General features: G+C 41.4%; 2 protein-coding genes across 7 annotated transcripts in view; both read left to right on the forward strand.

The window, feature by feature from the left end:
• Positions 1 to 663: 663 nt before the first annotated feature.
• gpatch2 (G patch domain containing 2) lies at positions 664 to 11,094 on the forward strand. 2 transcript variants are annotated; one of them, XM_037750559.1, is made up of 10 exons: positions 664 to 850; positions 2,272 to 2,515; positions 3,334 to 3,884; positions 4,259 to 4,323; positions 4,563 to 4,760; positions 5,301 to 5,412; positions 6,333 to 6,372; positions 6,552 to 6,616; positions 6,840 to 6,928; positions 9,452 to 11,094. In XM_037750559.1, exons 1-10 carry the CDS (start codon positions 801 to 803, stop codon positions 9,619 to 9,621), a joined length of 1,584 nt encoding a protein of 527 aa, XP_037606487.1. In that variant the 5' UTR covers positions 664 to 800; the 3' UTR covers positions 9,622 to 11,094. The 2 variants fall into 2 exon arrangements, with proteins under 2 accessions (XP_037606487.1, XP_037606488.1); XM_037750560.1 differs by having other exon boundaries at positions 3,334 to 3,881.
• A 1,390-nt stretch (positions 11,095 to 12,484) lies between these two features.
• Positions 12,485 to 24,894, forward strand: part of LOC119476908 (estrogen-related receptor gamma-like) — a 32,600-nt gene continuing 20,190 nt past the window's right edge. Inside the window, exons 1-2 of one of the 5 annotated variants that reach the window (XM_037750562.1) lie at positions 12,485 to 12,979; positions 21,621 to 21,696. In XM_037750562.1, coding sequence (XP_037606490.1) covers positions 21,641 to 21,696 — 56 coding nt within the window. In that variant the 5' untranslated portion in view covers positions 12,485 to 12,979; positions 21,621 to 21,640. Of the gene's footprint in view, positions 12,980 to 21,227; positions 21,697 to 24,894 lie in introns of those variants that run through there. The other 4 variants (XM_037750564.1, XM_037750565.1, XM_037750561.1 and 1 more) reach the window with 4 other exon arrangements.

Raw genomic sequence — 24,894 nt, forward strand, 5'->3', positions numbered from 1 at the left:
CTGATGTTCTGTTGTAACAGTTACCATATCTTTTACTTTATTTATATGCTTTTATTGTCTGATGTTCTGTTGAAACAGTTACCATATATTTTACTTTATTTATATGCTTTTATTGTCTGTTGTTCTGTTGTAACAGTTACCATATCTTTTACTTTATTTATATGCTTTTATTGTCTGATGTTCTGTTGTAACAGTTACCATATCTTTTACTTTATTTATATGCTTTTATTGCCTGATGTTCTGTTGTAACAGTAACCATATCTTTTACTTTATTTATATGCTTTTATTGCCTGATGTTCTGTTGTAACAGTTACCATATCTTTTACTTTATTTATATGCTTTTATTGCCTGATGTTCTGTTGTAACAGTTACCATATATTTGACTTTATTTATATGCTTTTATTGTCTGATGTTCTGTTGTAACAGTTACCATATCTTTTACTTTATTTATCTGCTTTTATTGTCTTGTGAAGCACTTTGTAACATCTGTTTTGAGAAGTGCTATATAAATAAATGTATTATTATTATTATTATTATTATTATTATTATTATTATTATTATTATTATTATTATATTACTTGGCTAATGCTTGCTGTGCTCTCATGTCACAAAACGCCAGTTTCAAATGTTCCTGCAGCACATGAAGGCACCTCTTGATGCGTTCACTGTCCTCCTCTTGTCGCATATTGATCCAGCAGCTAGCTGATCGTTAGCTTTAGTGTGTTAGCATGGTGTCTGTGGTGTGTAACTGTTTGTCCGTAGTTTCTGGCTGAAGGTATCTGGCCTTTTGGGGGGCATTAATGTTCCGTGCAGCGAATCTAAAAACCATCGGCAAAGCGGGAACCGGCTGGTAGGTGAAGTCTGAAATCACTGTCACACTATTGTTCAACTCTAGCTAGAGAGCTAAAGCTAACTATGCTAACTGGCTAGCTGTGCTAACTGGCTAGCTAGAGAGCTAAAGCTAGCTATGCTAACTGGCTAGCAGCAGAGCTCAACTGACGGGTAGTTCTTCGTTGTTTACTTTCGATGACAGCCGTTTAAATGACCACAGTTTAAAGCTGTGATCTTAATGATAGATAGTTAATTATCTTCTTTTAGTGGTAGTTTGTTAGCTTGTAGTTAACTGTTTGTTGTTAGTTAACTAGCAAGCTCACGTTAGCTCATGAAGCTAATAACTAGCTACCTGAAGAAGAGTGATGTCAGTGCTAGTAACGACATTACAGGCTGTTAAATCAGACTTCTGGAGGTTTAGTAAGGTGAGTACTACTGCAATGAACTCAGTGGGTGTTGCATCCAACTTTGCTCGACGTAAAAGAGATGAATAATGAGTAAAAAATGCGAATAATTAGCTATATATAGATATATATCTATATACCTATATATAGATATATAGATATATACATATCTGTCTATTTAATGGCTGCTACGTCAATAAGATGAGATAAGATAGAAATTCTTGTGCCAGAGATTGCTCAGAAATACAACCAAATTACAACAAGTTCAAGTGTATAAAATAAAAAAGTACTATTTCTAGCACCAGTGCCTAATAGAATAACAATTAAGATACATTTAGTAAAATGAGTAAATAAGATAAGATAAGTAAAATAAAAAAGGTAAAGTAAGCTAAAAAAAAACAGAAAAGTAAGTAATATTGCACATGTTGGACATTAATATTGCACACAATGAACAGTGACATTGCACATGAGAATGTAAAAAGTAGTATTGCACTTGATATTGATATTATATTTGCACCCATATTGTCCTGCACACACACTGCTGATATAGATAAAACACAAGTTTGCATTCTTGAGTGCTTTTAATCGAAATGTTTAAAATAGTAAGTAAGTAAGTAAAGCTTTATTTATATAGCACCTTTTAAAACACACTGTTACAAAGTGCTTCACACACAAGAAGAAATATCAGTCAATGAAAAAAACAAGGAAGAATTACAATATGACACCCAGAAACAATGAGAAACAGATCAAACAAAAACAAACACATGTGGATGAGGCCTATGGAAAGGCTTGCCTATAGAGATGGGTTTTTAGAAGCCGCTTAAAACAGTACAGAGATTCAGCAGCTCTAATAGATTTGTGGGGAGGTGATTCCAGGGAGTTGGGGCTAAGACAGAAAAGGTCCGATCACCTTTTGTTTTACAGTTTGAGCGGGGGATGGATAAAAGGCCGAGATTAGAGGATCGAAGTGTTTCGATAGGTCGAATATGGAACAAGGAGATCAGCAATGTAACTCCTCTTTTTCCTCCACCTCAAGGCACTTTCGCCGGACGATGGACGAGCTTGTCCATGACCTGGTGTCAGCGCTGGAGGAGAGCTCTGAGCAAGCTGCCCGTGGTGGTTTTGGTGATGGAGGAGACCACGCGCTGGCCGTGGGCTGCCTGCTGAAGAGGCAGGCTCGGAAGAGGAGGGGCAGAAAGCGACGCTCGGACAACCCACACCCGCCTTGGGAGACCGGCCACCTCAGTGAGGGCTCAGAGTCCAGTGTGGAGGAACACAAGGTGAGATGAGTGGATGGAGGACAATCATTTGGTGGATACACAGACAGTTCTTCACCCAGGACCTGTCAGATAAAAATGTCTGCACACCATCTGACAGGGCCTTGAGCAAAACACTTAAGACATTCTTAAGACATCCAGAAATGTTGTTGTCTTGCACACCCTGTTCTTTTGAGCAGCGCAAAAAATGGGAAAACTTGCAAAAAAAATATGTCGTCATTAGATTGAGCATGACGTAAGGAATTGGTACTACTTTTTGTCCTACCTTGGGTTTAGCGAGGTAACTTCAAGTTTAACCCTGGGTTTTCCATCCTATGATGGTGGTTCACTTCTTACTGGGGTAGATTGCCATGGTAACGTATGCTGCACACCTAACCTGCTGTGGAGCAGGCTATGTTCGAGATCACAGATCAGCTTGCGTAAAAGCACCGCCTACTGACTAATCAATGCTTGGTACGCGATTCGTAAGGTAATATTACACAAATAGTAAGAACTTAAAGTCATAATCCAAAAACGGCCAAATGCAGGAAGGACAGCTGGTGAAAAAAATCACAGACTGTATGAATGTGTAAATGAACAGGCTCATAATATCACTGCCCCATCTAGAACACGATAGATCTGACTATAATTAGCCTACATGTGTGTATTCCATTAAATTAATGTGCGGCTTGGATGTATTCTTATGGTGTGTATGTGTTATGAAACAGACTTGGCAGCAAATAAAAAATAAATATGGCCTTATCAACATCCTCAAGTTTGCTTGTGTTTCTTAATTTAGCATCCGAATCACCGTCTGATATTTACCATGACGTTTGTTGCAGGACTACCGTGCCAGCACTGGGGGTGTCTCCGCTGCCAACAGCCATGCCCGTGACAACAGCGACTCGGATGAACAACTTGGCCCCAAACGGCGCTCTGTCTTAACAGCTGACACTGGACGGAGCAAGCGTCCGCTTTGGCCAGAAGACTTGGGCGGCCTCGGGTCCTCAGAGGGAACTCGCAGCCTCAGACGGAGACGAAAGGTCAAACGTATGGCCGTAGACCCACCTGCAGAACCAGAACCCCCCTCCTGCACCATGCTAGGGCCCCCACCAGTTCCCAAAGCCCGCGCTGGCGCCAGGCCGCACAGACTGGGCGCCGGCGAGGGCAGGGGTGCCATGGAGGTGTGTGGAGGTGTACTGCTAGGGCCAGGGGGAGGAAAGAACAGGGTGAAGAAGAGGAAAATGGCTACCCACAGGCTGGGAATGGAGGCTACAGATGAAGGGGTGGTGGTGGAGAGTGAGGACCTCATTTCTTCTCCAACGGAAGGGTCCAAGGACAAAATGGAGTTGGAGGAGCAGAAGGGCTCGGATGAGGACATGAGTGACAGGTGGTTAGTGTTTTGACTTTTGTCTTTTTTATTCTCCGTGTTTCCAGAAGTTGCAACTCCTCTATCTCTGCTTCTGTATACTGTATTTATGAGTGACACTGTAGGCCAATAGGTAAAGCTGTGTATCAAACATCAACACTTTTTTTTTGTTTTGACAGAACTGTGTCTGTTGCTGATCAATTTCATCATCTTGTTTACTAACTGATCGGAAAGTTCCTGATTTTAAATTAAAATTTAGCTAATTTCAGACTATTTTTTGTTATGTAGATGGCCTTTTATGGCTGCTTGTGTTTAGACAACATTTAAAAACCTTGGCTTCTGTTTTTTAATGGAAATATAGGGGTTTGCATTTCCATCTTCTACTCTTTCTTTTTCAGTGAGACCAGCAGTGTCAGTAACAGCAGTGATGGAGGCCTCTACACCAATGATGAGGGGAGGCAAGGTACATACTTGGATAGGTTTAAAACTATTGGTCAAACTCAAAAGAAGTGTGACCTGATAATGATGTCTGCTGTTTCAAATGCCTATATGCACACTGCAGATGAATTGCTTTTAGATGAGTCTGAACACTCATGTGAGCAAGTTCTCATGTCACATCAGGTGGTTTTATACATGTGTAGCCATAGTAGAGCTTCCTTTTATCAGTCCAAAACAACGGTCACATTTTCCTCTCTCTTCCAGCTGACGACGAGCAGAGCGACTGGTTCTATGAGGGCGATCCAGGCTCCGGTTCAGGGCCCGGAGGTGCATGTGGGATAGCAGGAGTGGTTCCATGGTGGGAGAGGGACACGGGGTCAGAGGAGCTGGACCTAGCTGACCCGGTCTTCAACAGCATCCTCACTGGATCCTTCCCTCTCATGAGCTCTGGAGCACAGAGAGGTAGGCTGGAAAAAAATCAGACGCTATACTTAAAAACAGCAGTGTCATTTTTTTTTTAGAAACTCAGACATACTATAATAAATGTCTTTTGAACGTGGCTCATACAAATTTTGAGAATAAATGAAGATGATACAATGGGAGTGTATATGGTTAGATTAGGTACATACATTTTATAATGTAGTTGTTGTTGCAGTCTCACTCATGACCACTAGGAGGCAAACACTAATCAAGACAATGTTCAGCAGTATGGATATAAAATGCTGTTGTATAGTTAATATAGGGAATCTTCTAGCTACGGCTTTAGCAAGCAGGACTAAATAGAAAAAATCTATTATACATACCTGATCATTTTTTACATAAATATCCCAGTACCTCACAGAATACAGTCCATCCTCAGTGGCCACCTTATTGTGTACCAGTAGGCACAATGCGTTGAATCCCAAAGGACTGTCTGCTGCACTTAAATGTTAAAATGGTCAATCTAACGTTATCAGTTAAATAATGTCCTGAGTTTCATCGAACCCGTCCTGTGTTTGTCAGGGTTTCAGGCCAGGCTGAGTCGTCTCCATGGAAACCAGCAGGCGTCTCAGGCAGGCAGCTCCAGCCAAGGCTTCAACGACAGACTGGGAAGACAAGTCCAGGACTCCCACGAGTGAGTCCCCATCTTTTTTAAAGTTGCTATTAATTCTGACTCTTCCGCTATCTATCTTTTCAGTGTCTTTCCTTGTCCTTGTTGTTCACATTTTTATGCGTCGGCGCCGGCGACAGCCGTCGTCATGAATACGATATCTCAGGAACGCCTTGAGGGAATTTTTTTAAAGATTTTAGTACAAACGTCCACTTCGACTCGAGGATGAACCGATTTTCGTGGTCAAAGGTCAAAAGGTCAACGTCACTACAACCATGGCCATAACTCAAGAATTCATATGCTAATTATGACAATTTCGTACAAATATTTAACAGGATTAAATGATGAAGTGATGACATTTTGGACAGACATGGATGTAAACTGCAACTTGACTGGTTGGCGGAGGCATACAACCGCAAGGCGGTAATTCTAGTTTCTTTTTAATATGCTCTTATAATTGTAGCACTTTGAGTTGAATTTTTTTATTTTAGGAAAGGTGTTTGTACAAATAAAGTGTTTGAGACTGAGAAAAGTAGCGACTTGCAAGCCACTGTTTTCCTCTAAAATCAATTTCGATTTAATTGTCTTGTACACCAATTTGTTAGTTTGCAGACAGCAGGGTTAGATAAAACAAAAACATACAATTAAACGGTCTTAAATTAGTATAAAAGCAAAGCAAACTGGAACACAGATAATATGAAAATGATTGATTTCATCATTTTCATGTTACCGGTTCCACATTTGTCCTTAATCAATTAAAAGTATTAAACTCCAACTAAGTTCCTGCAGTCCAAATGAAAGTGAGGTTCCCCAGTTAAAGTCTAAAAGGTTCCTGCAAAAGTTTCTGTGATGGACAAGGGACATGATGATATAATAATAGTCTGATTTCTGCTGCCTTGAGGGGAATTTGAGGGGCCTTAATAACACTATTATGTCTCCAACAGGCCTTGGTTTAGCTCAGGTTCGAGGAGAGAACACGGACAGGTGAGCCATGTTTCTTTACCTCATTTTATTCCCTCTCAAATGCAAAGTTTAGATCTATTACAAAGACCCATGTGGTTGCTCTTAAACACACTAGTGTTGTGTTATTGCAAAGCTGTCTTACTGACTGCTTGAGCATTAACTTTAGTTTTTCCCTCTTCTTTCCCTCACTGCCACTTCAGTTGCATTGGGACCCACGGTCAGACAGAGGGCATCGGAGGAGCTGTTCAGTAAAAACAGCCAGCAGGTGAGAAAAAAACAGTTTAACTTAAAACACTAGTGATTTATGACCGAAACTAATTTCATTTAGTACCTGCTTTTATCTCTGCTGCAGTCTCATCGACGCAACTCCCCACTGGTTTCACATTGTTTAATGGTATTTTTCCTAAATGAAAAAAGTAGTTTCCAAGGTGTTGTTTGTGCTAAAACTAATGCTCCCATATTTTTGTCTTGCTTGGCTGGTTTTGCAGACAGACCAGCGGGCACCTCGGCTCTCTGTGTACAGGGGATGTCAAGCGGAGGCGAAAAGCAGCCCCCCTCGGTTCCGCCGCCCCCTCAGGTATTGGCCCCAGCTACACCTGACGCACCATCTGGCACTTTTTACCAACTGCCCCCTTTTTTTATTGTATTCTTGGCTCTCACTTTCCTCGCCTGTTTTCCCTGCCCCTCTCGGTTGAGCCCAGTATGCTCACCAGCCTGCTTTTCCTTCTGTCTCGCATATAACACTGACGTAAACACAAGGAACCGGGATGAAAAATGAGGGTTTCACTACGCATTTTTAAAAGAATGAATTGAGAGAAGGAAGTCCCACATCCTTCATATTGCTCCCTCTCTCCTCCTCTCCCATTATTAAACCGTGCTTTAGCTCTTAACCCCCTTTCCTCCTAAGCTTCGTTGGACAAGAGTCAGCTGGCTAGTCATGCTGTCAGAGCAGAGATACTGGATTAACTCTTGGCTAGTAACTCTTATGCATCACCCCCTCCCTCCCCCAGATCCCTCTCTTTACCTCTGGGCCAGTTGATGCTTCTGGAGGAGGAAGGACGAGGTGGCAAAGCCTAATACTGTTTGATCAAACTCCCATTATAATACATGTAGTCTGAAGGCCATTTTGATCATGATTTAGACTACGACACCAGAGCTCTATGCACAATGGAGTACCAGCTTTTTCCTTTAGTTGTGCGCTCCGTTTCTTTATCCATCCCCTGACCCAACACATAACTAAGTTCAGCGATGCGTTGCAAATATCAAACACATTAGCTACTCTCTCCAGACAAGGGCGCAGTGCTCAGGAACAGCAGGTGCCGACCTCGCAGCAGGGCGGAGGCAACAGAGGGCCTGCCAAATTCATGTCCTGACAATTTGGCTCGAACCCACCTGGGACTCAACCATCGTGTGTGTAAACGAGCGTACGGCTTTGCCCTGTTCTTCCATACAAATCAAGACGGGATTAAAAGGGGTAATAGGTCGGCGTCTGTGACTAGACTGTGAACTTCCAGGAAGTCCGAGGACAAAGTGACCGGTCTGTTTGAGACAGACGTGGGTGTATTTTCCCCTCACTGGATGTATTTTTATTTCAGGACTGGAAAATTTGTGGCAAAGTCGATTACATGATTACATTTCTATTATTCAAAGATGTATCGGAGGTGTTCAGAGGAGCTTAACAAATTTGAATGGAGTGGTGATGTCACTAGAGGAGATCCTTCAGTGCAACAAGTTTTGTAGACTTTTCTATAGAGGCAGTGCCAGGAGGTAGACAGGATCACAAATTAGTGAAGTTATTTTTAATTTATTTTCTTGATCGATTTAAGTGGCAGTAGGCGGAATATTTTTGGCATCATTGGGCAAAAATTCCATAATAACCTTTCAGCATATTGTAATTCAAGTGCTCCGAGAGATAACTAGACTTCTGCACCTCCTCATGGCTCTGTTTTCAGGCCTTAAAAAATCTGACGGGAGACGTTGGCCAATCACAGGTCATTTCAGAGAGACAGCGTTCCTATTGGCTGTGCTCCGGCTGGTGGGTGGTGCTTGGTATTTCGTCAACTGATCTCAACATGGCTGCTGGGTCACAAACTTTCTCATTTTACAGCTAAACACTACACTACAAGATGTTTCTGTAAACATTTGAGGCGAGAAATAGGCACTACAGTAACAGAATATTGATTCATATTTGATCAGCACTGCCTAAATCTTGCCATTGGGAGCACCGGAGGACACAGAGGCACATGATTATTTTCAGATTACCTGTCTCATGCACTACTGTCAGGATATAGTGACCGTTTTATAAAAATAACTTTTTTTTTAATCATATTTGCTCCTTTTCTAAAAACTGCAGCTTTAATCCATTAAAAACATGCCCATCAATAGTTCAAAACCAATTTTCAATGATGTTAAAAAGACCAAATCAGCAAATCCTCACGTTTAAGCAACTATGTACACTTACACACAAGCTGTTGAAATCTCGCCTCTGCATCAGCAACGTTATGGCGTTATGTTTTCGGGTTGTCTGTCCGTCCCGTTCTCGTGAATGCCATATCTGAGAAACGCCTTGAGGAAATGTCTTCAAATTTGGCATCCACTTGGACTGCAGGAAGAACTGATTAGAATTTGGAGGTCAAAGGTCAAGGTCACTGTGACTTCAGGTCCGTACCGTTCTCGTGAACGTGATATCTCAGGACCGCCTGGACGGAATTTACTTCAGATTTGGACACTTGGGCTCAAAGATGAACTGATAAGATTTTTTGTGGTCAAAGGTCACTGTGACCTCACATCCATCCTATTCTTGTGAATGCGATATCTCAGGATCGCCTGGAGAGAATTTCTTCAAATTTGGCACAAACATCCACTTGGACTCGATTTTAGAATTTAGTGGTCAAAGCTCACTGTGACCTCACGAAACATGTTTTTAGCCATAACTCAAGAATTCATATGCTTAATGTGAGCATTTCACAGAAATGTCCAACAGGATAAAATCAAGAAGTGATGACATTTTGGACGGACGGATTGTAAACTGCAGCCAGTTGGCAGAGGCATATAACCACGAGGCGGTAATTCTAGTCTAACCTGTGACCTCTCTTTTCAGGAGTGGTCGGGGAGAACGCGCCACCCATTCCCGACTCGAACATGGGGAGCCGCATGTTGCAGAGCATGGGCTGGAACCCGGGGATGGGCTTGGGTCCAGAGGGCAGGGGCATCACCGAGCCCATTCGAGCCTCACAGAGACCCAAAGGCGCAGGTCTAGGTTTCAACTGAACACCTGGTTTCTGGATCCTGAACCTGAAGCAGGCTGGGACAAGACTCCCCCCCAAGAGCTACAAGAAGTGAGGGCTGATGAACTGCCGCTCAGGGCGATGAACGATAAAAAAGACGGTCCAAAATAATCCAGGCATGTGAGTCATAAGAAGGGAAGGAATGAGGCTTGTCCTAGCAACAGTCTGTGATGAAAGAGAAACTTTCCCATATTGGGGAAACTGCAAGAAGCCTGGGATATCCACACACACAGACAGAGAGAGAGAGAGAGAGAAAGAGAGAGAGAATGAGAGGTGAAAGTGAAGGAAGCCGAGCAGGAGAAAAAGACACAAACATGTCCTCTCAAGAAACTCCATGTTGGAGAAAATAAATGACATTGATGCCTCATTGTTAGTGTGTTATACTGAGCCAATGATGACAGTGTGGTTTGTTTTCAGTCGGCGGTAATGGTTAGTGAACGATAAAATGGTTTTGTCCGTTATTGCACAAGAATCAAAGACTATTCGAGTCGGCCATACCTCAAGATCCATTTTAGGTTCCTTTTTAAAGTAATGAAGTACACTGTACGGATGTGTGTTGGAATATATGAATCTCCCCCCCCCCCACCCCATCTATTTATTGTTCATTTAATGGAAGAAGTCACGTCATCGGAATGTTTTTATCTATCCAAAAACAAAAAAAGATAAAAATCAAACCCATAATTTTCCCTTTATTTAGCACCATTGTGTGTATGCATGTGCTGCTGCGGGTTCTGCTCATGCTCACTAAGAAAAGTCTTGCCGACTCGCTTATTTTACGCAGTTTGTTTCGGTTTTATCCTGACAAATGTTTGTAGCAGACTGCAGTATTTAGCCTACTATAGCTATGCTCAATGACTTGACACACATTATTACAAACTGGCTATATGATTGTCACGGTTAAAAGCATCTCAGCGTCTCCACACAGGTTTGGAAATTCCAGTGAAAGAGGGAATTAATAAATGTAGCTCTTTTCAGTGTCCTCAGAAGAAAAAAATCCAGAAATATTGCTGTCATAATACACATATTGAAGGTCCAACATACCTTTGTTTCACAGGTGTTTTCACTTCTTTAGCTCGTGCAGGTCCTTTAAAAACAACAGAGGAAGCACTATTCTTTTTTTTTTTTAGATCCATTGTCATTTATTTAACTGTGATATTGTTTCTTGTGTTTATTTAGACTGTGGGGTAATAGCGTTTACCTGCAACCATAGATTGTCCTAAATACAGATTTGAAATTATTTTAAGTGAAGGTAGAGAGATTAAGGTCTAGAAAAACAAATGAAATTATGAATAAAAAATATGCAGGAAGTTGTACTGTAACAATATTTGTTTCCTCTACTCTGTTGTTGTAACCATGGAGCACCAGATGGATGGTCTTTTTCACCCCTCTAGGCCTGTTCAGAGAAGTGTGAGATGTCAGTGACGGAAACAAGTATTAAACTCAGAGACTGCCTGAACTATGTGGTAGTTGTTGTCCTGTGAGGCCAATCCCATCTCTCCAAAGGCTCATTTGATTATTGCTTTTGACTAGAGTCAAATAATAATGTAATATTTAATCATATAATAATATTCTGAGGAAAAAAATATATCAGAATTTCAGAGATTCATAGTCATACATTTACAAAACAAAAAAAAACTAAGATTTTTTTCTTGTCACGGAACACATCGCTTCACTTTACAAGGTCGGGTCAACCTCATCACTCCACAGCCGCCACCTCTAGCCGTATATTATGCCTGCACTGGATGACCTAATCAAATTATACTTTGCAATCAGATTTAGCAACAAGGAAATATTTGTGATTTTAACGCAGAATCATCATATTATCATGTATATATCATGTACCAGGTGTGTGGGGGAGAGGGGGGTAGGATGTGCATGAACTAGGGCTATCAGAGTTAACGCGATAACGCAAATTCATTTTAATTCCACTAATTTCTTTAACGCAACTTGTGATTTTTAAGTTGTACCGGGCTCAATTTTAAAGCTAGAGTGGAGATACTGGCATCTTATGAAACTAGTAAACCTAAGGAATCCATTGCTATTAACCATCGTGCTAGGTTGTCGGGGAAGAGGATAAATAACTCTCCAATCTTGGCAAGGAAAAACTGGCATGGCCATTTTCAAAGGGGTCCCTTTGATCTCTGACCTCAAGATATGTGAATGAAAATGGGTTCTATGGGTACCCACGAGTCTCCCCTTTACAGTCATGCCCACTTTATGATAATCACATTAAAGCAGAATCATATTATAAGCATCTGAACTTTGAAGAGACATTGCTGTGAATTGGACCTATTCAGAAGAAAAAAAACACTTATTTGAGTTGGTTTTTTTTCTCGTAAATTTATGACTTTAATCTCTCAATTATTTAAAATTTGTCTCTGAATATTACCCCCCTCCCCCGGCTTCATAATTATTATTTTTTTAACCTACAATGGCCCTAATACGCCATTGTGCAAAAACAAGGTCATTATTGTTGACATACATTTTTTACTCAGTGGTTACTTATCGAAATGAACTATAAAACCAAACCTGTTCAAATATTTTTCAACTCCAGTGTTAGTGAATCTGATTCATGGCTACACATTAAACATTTGAGCCTCTCATCTCTGACATCCACTGATTAAATAACAAACCAGGAGAACTTTCTAGTCTTGATGTTTTCTTAGACAGCACAACGCACGGACGCATTCGCAGCCTCTTTTTTAATCCATAACTACCCATAATAAGAACATGCCCTCTAAAATATTTCCAACTCGTATCAACACATGCATCACATTCACATGCTGACTCAACATCGCTGAAATATGATGCTCTCTGTCTCCATCCCTCCCTCCCTCTCTCTCTCTCTCTCCCATCTTTGCAAGGCTGCAATAGAAATCCCTCCTCTGTATCTATGGGAATACAGGAGCGCCGTGTGTCCTCTACCCTCCCCTCTACTCACCGCCTCCCTCTGCATATAAGGGAACGCTGGCTGCCCCCCCACCCCTTCCCCATCGCCACCCCCACACCCCCCTCTTCTCTTAGACACACTTTCTGTCTGACACGCTCTCTCAGGACTCCCCTGCGAGCAAGCTAGGCAGGTAGGTAGGTAAACTCAGCACTGGATCAGAGTGAGACGCTGAGAGGAAGAGGGAGAGGGGGGAATGCGTGTGTGTGTGTGTTTATGTGTCCGTGTGTGTTGGGAGAGAGTGTGTGTGTGTGTGTGTGTGCGCTGCTGCATCGCTGAGCTACAGAGACCGGAGGCGAGGAGAGCTGGAGCGTTTGTCCTTGAGACTGACTGACTGACTGACTGCAGCTGTAGAGCGGAGGACCAGCCATCCAGCCAGTGGATGAAACTGACAGTAAGTGCTGAGCAAAAAAGCAATAAGATGAGCGAATGGGAAGAAGTAGGCACAGGCTTTCTTTTAATTGGAGCAAATGGACAAATGTGTTTTTATTGCTGTCTGCTTAGAAACAATCCAGTGTGGGGTTTGAATGGAAACAGAGGTGCGCACAATATATATATGTGTGTGTGTGACCAGGTGAAGGTCTACTCCTGCTCCCAGGTGAACTCATCTCTCAGGCTTTTTTATTGGCTCCCATTAATACTTGCTTTTCAACCTTGTGTGTGACTTTGTAAGCAGTTCAGCTATTCAGTTTGTCCGCAGCAGCGTCCACTGTGTCTTTGTGTGTGTGTGTGTGTGTGTGTGGCGTCAAGAAAGATGTCAGTAAACATAGTGTACATCTCTTCAGCTCCTCTCTCCTCTTCCTCTGCTTTTTGCTTCTGTTGACCGATCGATAGTTGTGCATCTATAATTGGAAGTCATCGTTTATGGCGACCCTCCAAAAGCGAGTCATTATCATGTGTAATCTTGCAGAAAATTACATTTTGACTGGTGTACCTTGGCGTGGCCAGGAACCAGTGGGCTGTGCCGAGCAGGCTGGAGGATGACCGGAAGGTGGGGTTACTTTAGAAGAGGACTCCAAAAGATTGGAGAAAGGGTGGTGTAGGTATAGGATGAAAGAGGCAGGGAGGGGGGGCAGGGTCATGAGGAAACAGGCCTGGTGCTGGTGTCACATTTTTGCCCAAAAGCATGGAAATCCCAGCAGTAAGTGCATCAAGGTATGGCGACACTGTGTGAGGGATTAGAAAGAAGGAGGTGATGGAGTCAGAGAGAGATAGACTAGACGTGGTGCGAGACGGTGTCGTGATGCTCAGACCGGCTCACCTGTGGAGCCGCTGACAGGATGTGTTAGGCCACGTCAGAGGGGGTGGCTCTAGATGGACGGGGGAGATGGAAAGAAAAGCCAGAAGGCGAATACGTAAAGCTGTGGTAGACTTTTTTTTTTTTTTAAACCAGCATGACAGGATGGCTCTTTGTGTACGTCTGCGTTGATTTGTTTATTGTAGACATGCTGACAGCGAGCCAGAGGGCTAAATTTGCCACCTGTGGAGATAAAAGTGATATGATGAGATAGATGAGACGGCTTGCTGTTTTGTGTGTGTGTGATGGGTTATGTGGAAGTGTGTATAATAGTTCCTGACATCAGCAGTAGGTGTGTGTGTGTGTGGTGCTGACTCCCAGGATTTGATGTGTGTGTGTTGGGCCCGCACCGGCGGCTCCTCACCTGAGACGGGTCTGGGAACCAGGTGTGTAGGATGTGCATGAACTCGGGCTGTCAGAGTTAACGCGATAACGCAAATTCATTTGAATTCCATTAATTTCTTTAACACAACTTGTGATTTTTAGGTTGTACCGGGCTCAATTTTAAAGCTAGAGTGAAGATACTGGCATCTTATGAAACTAGTAAACCTAAGGAATATATTGCTACCAACCATCGTGCCAGCTTGTCGGGGAAAAGGTTAAATAACGCTCCAAACTTAAGCTAAATTTTGGCGAGGCAAAACTGGCATGGCCATTTTCAAAGTCTCCCCTTGACCTTTTACCTCAAGATGTGTGAATGAAAGTGGGTTCTATGGGTACCCACGAGTCTCCCCTTTACAGACATGCCCACTTTATGATAATCACATGCAGTTTTGGGGCAAGTCATAGTCAAGTCAGAACACTGACACACTGACAGCTGTTGTTGCCTGTTGGGCTGCAGCTTGCCATGTTATAGTTTGAGTATATTTTTTATGCTAAATGCAGTACCTGTGAGGGTTTCTGGACAATATTTGTCATTGTTTTGTCTTGTTAATTGATTTCCAATAATAAATATACACATACATTTGCATAAAGCAAGCATATTTGTCCACTCCCATGTTGATAAGAGTATTAAATACTTGACAAATCTCCCTTTAAGGTACATTTCGAACAGATACAAAAATGTGTGATTAATTTAAAGTTATCAGGATTAACTATGGACAATCATACGATTAATCTTGATTAAATATTTGAATCGATTCACAGCCCTAGTATGAACTACATCTGCTCAAGTCAATTTAATTTTAAAAGTATTCACATCATTTACTCACGTAAACGTACCAATACTACAACGTAAAACCACTCCGTTACAAGTTAAAGTTAATGATCTTGAGACCAGAGGCTGACCAGTTAATCCCATACAGTTTGTTGAGAATATGAAGGGGCCTTGCTGCAGTAATCCACATTATGTTGTTAGGATAGGCTTGGTTACATAATCGCCCCTAAGAACCTCCAGATGGGCACCTGCCAGAAGACAACATGACACGATGACTGGACGGGGCGGAAACAATGAAATGTACTTGACTCCGTAATCAGGGTAAACGTCAGCCACATTACAGCTCCATTAGAGTCCTTAACAATGCTTTCAAATAATCAGCCCTTATCAAGCCTGTGGTCAGTCAAAGGCAGGATGCTGCACACTGGAAAAAGCTGCTGTGAATGTCAAAGAACTCTGTCCACTAGGGGGCAGTCCAGCCAAGTTATTAGGGCATGTAAACCAGCTGTAAGAGCCTGTTTCTCTGAGCATTTACTCTCGAATATTCATCAAATGATCCCAAATTAGCCCTAATGAAATCCTGCCTGCCCGAGTGCCTTCCTGTGCATATATGTGTCCCAGCACTGACTCACTTCCTCCCCAGTGGGACCGCAGGATGTCCAGATAAGTGAAAACCATTTAAAGACCATTGACCCTCCGAGGATCTAGCAGCAGCAGGTCTCAGCAGCTCTAAGTGACATTTCTATGGTTACGTTGGTCTAAGCTTCTCCCGGAGGCTTTCTAAGGTTTCTAGTGTGTGTGTGTGTGTGTGTGTGTGTGTGACCTCTGATCCCTGTACAGTGCGCTCTGGATCAATATGATGAAACTGATCCTATTCCAATCTGTCACTCAATCCATCATTTTATGTATCATTTCCCTCCCATCCATCTATTTAAAAACTGTACAGCCTGCATGCAGAACAAAGCTCTTACATTTCTATATCATATTTCTATTTCTCTCATATTCTTCAGCTTAACTTCCTTTTTCTCGTTCTTCCTTTTTTACTTCCCCGTTCCCCCTCACTCCTTTTGTAAACCATTTAAGTGTCTGAGAGGTGCTGTGCCGCTGCAGCGAGACAATGGTGTTTGCACACAGTGTCAATAGTCTTTCCCTCTGTCTCAGTAATTGATGGATGACTGTGAGTCAGGCATAAACTAAGCAGATTACCCTCACTAGATCTGATGCTAATGTGTGTGTGTGGTGGGGGTTGGAGTCGCGGAGTGACTGTCCAGTTTTGGAAGTCAATCCGACATCTGTCCCCGGAGGCTGAGATTTTTTGGTTTGCCGTGAGTTTTAGGGATGAGGAGAAAAGGCCTGAACACACATGTGCAAAGGGTGTCTGCTGCACTCGTACTTTTTGCTTTTCTTCTAGAGATGCATCTGGTGTGTGGTGGGGGTCAATAGCTGGCAGCTGGGCGCTCCGTTACAGGCGGCGTCCCTCCGGAGCAGCTATCGAGCTCCTGTCGTCGGTTTCGGCCTCAGCGGTGTAAAAATATTTCTGATGTTTAACTGCAGCCATGCGTGTTCAATTTCATTTGCCGCACCAAGCTTGTTTCCGTTTCCTGTTATTTCTGGATTTAGTTTTGGTTCATGTCATCGTCCTCTTCGCTCAGTTTACTTGTCGTTCGTCTTCTGTGGTTTTTGTCATTTTTGTTGACATGTTTTTTTACAAGTCCCTTAGGTTTTTATTTCACCTGAACTGTACAAGCTGCCTTTTAGTGCCTTTCTTTAATTTATTTTTTAAACTTAATACATTTACATCCAGCAGGAGGTTTCAGTATGTTTCAGTAACTCTAAAACTCATTTATAGTCCGACTGATGGTTGATTTTTGAGGCAAATGTTCAATGTTTTTAAAAAAACTATATATTGACTGAAAAACACAAATGAATAAACAATATAAACATTTACTTTTGATAAAAAAAAATGTACACTTTCAAAATAAACTTGTCAGTGCCCTCTGGTAGGCAAATTAGGCTATGTAATGGAGACACTGTTTCTAAATTATCTTCAACATATCTTTGGCATTTCTGCCGTGCAATCTCTTGTAACTTATTCACCGACATATACCAATATATCTATATAACATTGGCTGGTTTTGGCATGGAATGTTTATCGGTATATAAAAAAATCCCCCTAAATGTATTGTGCAATCTGAATTAGATACTTAATTGATTAGTCGATCGACAGAAAATATATCAACAGCAATAATAAAGCTGCACTTACGAAAGCAAACAAGGAAGAAAAAGCTTCTCAGATGTGAGGATACGCTGCTTCTCTCTGCTTCATATCGTTTTAAATGGAACACAATTGAGTTTTGGACTGTAATTTGGACAAAACAAGCAAACTGAAGATGTTACTTTGGATTTTGGGAACTTGTAAGGGGCGTTTTTAATCAGAAACCAATCAAATGAAACAAGACTACAAGTCTACCACCATGACAGCAGCTTTGCACAGCTGTGCTTTGACGTAAACATACTCACAATGACAACGCTAACATGCTGATGTTATCAGGTAGCCTAATGTTAACCATCTCTGCATTCCAATACCCACACTACTGTACTATTTAGTTTGCCCAATACATAGTATGTCAAATGCAGTATGCCAAAAATACCAGGATGTCCTACTACATCCGGTCACATTTCACAGTATGCAAGACAGCATGCTTTTCTGGCTAATTTCCGACCCACAATCCTCTGCGCAGCGGGGGGTCAAAGTTCAAGGCGCAATGTTATGACGAAGTAGGATGTCCCAATTGTACGCATACCACATGCAACAGTATACGTACTTTGTAAGGGCAGCTGCAGTATGTACTAAAAGTAAAAAGAAAAAGTATGCGATTTGGAACGTAGCCCACGTTCAACATCTTTATTTGCTCATTTGCTAATTAGCACTAAACACAAAGTAGAGCAGTGGCTATTTAGTCACAAACCAAAGTACTGGACATTAAAATCTTGACATAATGATGGCGCCAGATGAAAATTTAAGGGATCACCAAAGTTATTACAGTTCATCCTGGAAACAGAAATGGTGGACCAACCAGCCGACAGACCTACAATGCCATTCCTAAAGCCACGCTGCTTGATAGCTTATTTGACTTCGTAATCATTATTTGCAATCTGAATTTATTCTGAACCTCTTTGTTGATAACCATTCAATCAACCGATTAAGTTCGATTACTTCTTTTCAGTCTGTAACCTTTTCATTTAGTACATTACCTGAAATGACATCAACCTTTGATGCATACAGCCACTGTAAAGTGAAACAAAAAGATCTTGTACAGTGGTACACACTAATGAGTAGATTATCAGAAAAAATAAACTACTCAGGTGCTTCAAGTGGTTCGCTCGACGCCACTCTGGCTTCACTCAAGTGTGCCTCGCTATTGTTGTGGTGCGTCTCAAGACCACTCAGCCGGTGCCAAGCAAAATATCAACCATTGATAAAATGATTAATCTCAAGTTTTGATTTCAACCTGAATACGTGAAAACACTCCTCAGCGTTGTTTGAGCAAATAAAGAATCCATTGACGGCAGCTGCCAAACTAAAAGCCACCGAGAGATAAGAGCCACTTCGCTTTAACGTCAACATTCAATTTCCTAAATGGTTTATAAAAGATAATTTCTCGGTGTAGATAATTTTTTATGTGACACATTAACTTTAGAAGATTTGATACGATAGTAACACTCAGTGTCTGGCTTTTTGTATTTTATGGCTGAGATAAAATTATGTACCATTAGAAATCACGCTCTCTTTATCTTTTTATTGGTTTCCATACACTCCTTTGTGTTTGCATGTGCTTGTGTTCGTATGTTTGCTTAACACGTGCTGCTGCGTGTCTGTGTGTAGCGGCTGCCGTGTTTCTGTTGGCGAGTCCGTTTCATGTGGAGCGTAATGAGATAAGGCCCACTCCATGCAGTCTGCTGTCTGGCCCTTTATCTGAGCAACAGATTAGCGCAGGTGATTTCATTCCTGTGGAGGTTGGTTAGGCGGGGGTCAGCTCGGAGCACGAGCGCAACGTCAGGTCGACGAGACGGGAAGAGACAGGCTGAGACTGACATGAAAAGAGCAGAAATTCTGAGGTTTACCTGCACCAAACTCCCTTTGACATCTGTGCAATTTTGATGCTATTTCAAACTGTAATCATGTGGGGAATGTTTTGGCTTGTTCTTCCATCACCGTCTGTTAAAAGACACACATTTTCATCAAGTTTTTTTTATATTAAGTGAGGAAGTTAATTCACAAAATTTGAATTTCTACCAGATGTTTTGGTATTTTGAAAACTCAGATGGGATTTGCTGGTTGAATAGTGAAATATGTTCCTGTGCTTGTAGACAAGTATACTTCATTGCTGTACCAAGCATATATCAATTCAGAAACAGCTGGAACAATGTGTAATGAAAAAATATCATTCATTCATACCAATCATTTATTCAATGCTCCATGGCAAGCATCCACCCTGAGTGGAGCCTGTGTTGGGACCTCAGGGTGCACCATCATGATATGAATTTGACTCCTGACCTCTTCAACAAGGCTGAGCAGCGTATATGTGTGTATCGCCACACAGCCAAACACACCTTCTGCATAAAGAGGGATTTTAGTTGACATAGACTCCAATAGGTCACACAGGTTTGTCTTTTTAAGTGGATTAGGACGTAGTGACAACAGGTTGCATTAGTTTCATCTAACCACGGGCTGCTTACTGTAACTTTACTCTCATTTGGAAAAATGATATTCATTAGTGGACTGATTAGCTGAATTGCTGTTTTATTGTTGTTGTTATTAAATATATTGTCTTATTTACTGGATCTCATCAGATCAAATCAGGTTAAATATAAGGCAAGCAAGGAAAATATTAATTTTGACATAGGAAAGTACAGCTGTGAAAAGGTCCTGTGTTTCTGTCGATCACACTATATAGTACATCTTGCTGCACCTGCTAACCCTTTGTCCATGCCAAGCACTACTTACCTTGCCTCTCATTTTGGGTGCACGTGTGTGATGTCAGTGAAAAGGCGAAAAGCATCAAATTAGGCACATCGCCATAGCTGATTAGATCAGATAAAAGTACTCTACAAGCAGTAAGTCAGTTAAGGATCGGATGTCCATAAGCTCATTCATATCTGGGGGCGGAAGATGCAGGTTTTAATTTAGACGTGGCATTGAATTTAAAAGTGTAGATTTTGGAGGAAGTTATTCAGCTCATTATATATCCATCATTTTGACATTATTTGGCTGTTTGACTATTTTATCAAACCTCTTTCTACATATCTTAGAAATAATACAACTAATGATTCATTATTGATTCATTCCTTTTTTGTAATTAGTATTTTATTGAATTTTTGCATAAACATTGGCACATTTTGGTCAATAAATCAAATGACTCCTATATGCAAAATAATAATAATATAAAAAATATATACAAATTAATAGTAAAATAAAAATATAATACAAAAAGAAACACAAAAATCAAATATATATATATGTATATATATATATATTCCTACATTAATCTGCACCATGATCTAGTCTAATTTACAAGCAACCAATTCACTCTCAGACACATAAAGAGTGGGTATGTGTGCTGTGTGTGCGAGTATTGTGTGATGATGTGTGCTTTACTTCAAGATCTATCCACATCAACAAGTAGTCTCCCTACTTTGCCACATATCTCTCAGTTATTGATTCATTTCTTGATTATATTTGATTATATTTATAGTGAAAAATGCTCACGGTAATGCTTGTTTTATCCAACCAACAGTACAAAACCCAAATATATTCAATTTATAATAATATAAAACAGAAAATAGCAGCCTATTTTCACAATTAATCAGATTTGTTTTACTTGATAAATGCCTATAATTGATCATTAAACTGGATAGAATTTATGTGGATCTATTAATCTGCTAAGCAACTGAGCATTAGATTAATTGATTAAGATCATACAACTGTGTATAGATGTATATGTGTTTTGGGCAGTATACGTATGAGCAAATGTTAAATAGATACAGGCAATTATTTTTCCCTTTTTTCTCAACCAGTCTATTAAAAACAAAATCTGCTGCTTATTAATGTCAGAATTCACCTTCCACACTTTCTAAGAACTAAATCCTCAAACATCCTCTGGTGTCACATCCACCTGCCCCAGTGAGAGGCTGCCTCTCATTGGCTCAGAGGACAGCCAATCAGCTGCCAGCCCACTGTGCTGGGGGAAGGCCATTCAAATGGTGTGGCTGAGTGTTCATGAGGGCCAGCTTCGCTTGGAGACCCTTTACTTGTCACACGCAGCCAGCTAGTCACAACAGTGAGGACCTTCAAAGGCAGCCAGCGGTGAGAAGTGTGAGTGACAGGAAGAGGACAGACGCAGGGACAATGAGAGGAGCTGAGGGTGTGATACCACAGAGGACAGGGCAGTAGATGGAGACACAGTTTGGAGGCAGAGTAAAGAGAAAGTGACCAACAGTGCAGTCAGTGAGAGATCCAGTTTATCAAATCTACAGAGGTGAGGGCAGACAGAAACAGACATCTATTTTTCTCGTCTTCAGAGCATGGTGACAGAGTGCACATGGATTTAGTCGACCTCTACCTCCCAGAGTGTTTCACCTACCACTCTGACACAGAGTAAGTACCTGCACAATGACTGTACTGAGCATGACGTGTGTACTCTATGAGTGAGGCACAGGTGGAGCAAACTGAACTGAGTGTGAAAGTTAAATGACTGCTTCCTTATGATGTGTTGACTGAGATACAAGTCTTTCAGATGTCTGAGTTGTGGGACATTGCATGTGTGTGTGTGTTTGACTCAAAAAGTGTCTGCTTGTGGTGTATGCTTCTGGTTTTCAAGTTGATTTGAATACTTTAGAATCAGTTTCATTCATAACGCATCTGAACACTTTAAATAAAACGTATTACTATTACTATGAGAGAGTTGGAGCGTGAGAACCGTGAGACCATCACACTCCATTTTGAGTGTGAGAAAGGATAACACAAGGCGGTCAAAGTATTTGCAGCATACAATTCGACTGCTTTGCATCATCACTATTACCTCCACCTTTACGCAAAAACTGTTGACTTCTACTTTTACAATATTTGCTCATCCACTCGTTACAATTTACAGTTTCATTGTTTCTTTTTAAAAGAATGCACATATGCCACATGGACATTTAAACTCATCCTTATGTTTGCCATTTATCTTCCTTTGAATTAAGCTGGTGTAAATATTTGCCTTTTAATTAGCAGTTTTAGGCCTGCAGTTTTGTCCTTATTAGTTCTTGCAGCATTTTATCGGATGATACATTTTCTCGATTAATCAAGTAATCGTGTAGTCTATAAAATGTCAGAAGATAGTAAATAATGCTCATCATGCTTTCGTTAAACCCAAGATGACGTCTTAAATGTTATATTGATAACATTTTCATGTAGACGAATAATTGAAAAAAAACTAAAAAACATCCACAGAGCTTTTAGAAAGGTGCAAATACATTTAAAAAATGTTGACGGGTCCAAAATGATTTGTTTAATTATCTCTGTGGAAGATATTTGACGTTTGGTTCCCACATCTAGGGGACATGCAATGGAAAGGGGGAGGGAGAATGCAGCATCTAGTGGCTGAATGTTATCAATAGCACCTTTAAAATTGCTTGTTTTGTCTAACCAACAGTCAAAACCCAAAGAAAATCCTCCCAATTCAGTGTATGGAAGTAGAGAATGATGTTAACCTATTAATCAATGATCAAAATAGTTGCTGAATTATCTTTTTTTGATTGATTAATCAATTATCTGACTAATCCTTTATTGCCTTTATTAAGGGTGTAATAGGAAAAGATTAACATAGATAAGCATTCAAATATAAAGTTTCTTTCTCTGTGTTTTGGGGGAAGTTTAGAGGAATATTTCCCTGCATGGTGTGGAGGTTTGTTTGCATTGCTTACAGTTGACATTGTTCAGCCTGTTTGTTTGTTGATAGTGAGGTGCGAGCGTGAAAGACCAGTTTGAGAACAGCCTGGGTCGACCAAAAGCTGGTTGAAAATCTTCCCGACGTGCACGAAGCAAGCGAAAACCTTGCAAAAGCAGCTGTCTGATTGCCCCGGCACAGCTTTTTGATTGCCTTTCTTTTCCTGTAATCATAAAAAAAAGAAAAAATCATGTTCATTATCATCACTGCTGCGCTTTTATCAGCTGTGGCACAATCACTCTGAGAAAAATATCTCATCAAGCCTTTTTTTGGGGGGATTGAAAGTTCCCCTATAGCAGAGAAGAGAATTGGAGACCCAAAAAGACAAGTGAGGCAGAAGATGAGCAGATGTACAGGACGGCTGATCGCCGGTGACAGAAGCAACCAGATAAAGAACGGGAGGAAAAAGGCAGCGATGGCCGCAGATGATCCCCTGTATGGCACGCGATCCATGGTTTCCAGAGCCTGTGGGTCTAAAGCTCCCGCCACAGGCTCCCTGCTAACAGCTTCGTCCAAAGCCTGACTAAGGCTCTTACTGCTGGCTCGGGGTGCCACTGATCCCTGCTCATCTCCTATGGCTCATTAGTAAAAAAAAAAAAAAACACTACTGAGACCCCACTGACCTATATAACTGTCCTCAGGGTTAGGGTTAGGGCTAAAAGGTTACTCAGTAGTTTTTTTTAGGGTGAATCTCTGTCGCCTTGCATTTTATTTTCACTTCCCCAAGGCCCGTACATTTTCTTTATCTCTTCTTGGTCACTTCCCTCCCTGTTTGTCTTCTCACTCTCCCTCCTCCATCCGCCGGGGTCATTGTCTGCATTATGACGCAGCTCATTTGAAAGTGAGTGTTGCCTTCTCTCTTTTCTTTTCAACACCCCCCCAGGTTAATGAGCCACAGGACTGCCCCCTTTCTTTCTGTCCCTTCCCGGCCTTTTTTTCACACTCCCTCTATCTGTCTGACTCTCTTGTAATTTCCTCCCCGCCTCTCTTCTTCTTCTCTCTTTCTGTCTCCTTGTCGTTTCACGGTGAATTTCTTGGCCTTTGTTGCCAAGGTGCAATTAGAGTTGTTTTGGATTCTGGGGGCACAAAGGAGCAAGGTACGATAACTGTGAATAGCCATTGACACACACACACACACACACACACACACACACACACACACACACACACACTGATTTATCCCCGCTGCATGCCGCTGTAGGAGCTGCACCAACCGTCTTTTGATGGGCTTTTATGTGGAGTTGTAGATTAGTAATCTGTCAGAGTGAATATTACATCACATCTGATCACCCCACTCTAATGCCATTTCATTATGGAAGCAAAACACCAACACCCCCCCCCCCAACACACACCTCTCCTCCTCCTCCTCCTCTTCCTCCTCCCTGTGATGCATTATAATGGGAGAGCACAAAGTATATCTCACTCTGTATCTGTCAGAGACTTGACAAAGCAATATGGACGCCTATGATGGATAGCCAATAAGTAAACCAGTGAGTCACTTTAAAAGCAAACTGAAATCTCTTCTCTGTACTGTTTTTATAGTCTTCAAAGTGGATTGGAGAGGTGAGAGATGGCAACGGGTGAGGGAGGAGGGGGGGAGAGTTAAAATGACTTGTTCATTGGTTATTGAGTTCAAATTTGGGGGCTTAAGTCTAGAGCCGGGTATTGTTGGGAATGTTTCAATACTAGCTGATATGATACCTGAATTTCAGCCCTGATGTTAAAATAATATTTATTTGGCTGCACAAATTAATCTTTTATTATCAACAATGGATCAAACAACTCAGTGTAATGTGGAAAAACCCTCAGCGAATTATCACCACAGTTCCCCCCAGCTAAATTACGAATCCTGCTATAGCAAAGGC

Source organism: Sebastes umbrosus, chromosome 18, assembly GCF_015220745.1.
Source record: "Sebastes umbrosus isolate fSebUmb1 chromosome 18, fSebUmb1.pri, whole genome shotgun sequence".
Lineage (NCBI taxonomy): Eukaryota > Metazoa > Chordata > Actinopteri > Perciformes > Sebastidae > Sebastes > Sebastes umbrosus.

Excerpts from the sequence above, each read along its gene's own strand:
- gpatch2 (XM_037750559.1), top strand. The coding sequence starts at position 801 with ATGTTCCGTGCAGCGAATCTAAAAACCATCGGCAAAGCGGGAACCGGC. Across the intron at positions 4,324-4,562 it reads CAATGATGAGGGGAGGCAAG|CTGACGACGAGCAGAGCGAC; the intron begins GTACATACTTGG and ends TCTCTCTTCCAG. Across the intron at positions 6,617-6,839 it reads TCAGTAAAAACAGCCAGCAG|ACAGACCAGCGGGCACCTCG; the intron begins GTGAGAAAAAAA and ends CTGGTTTTGCAG.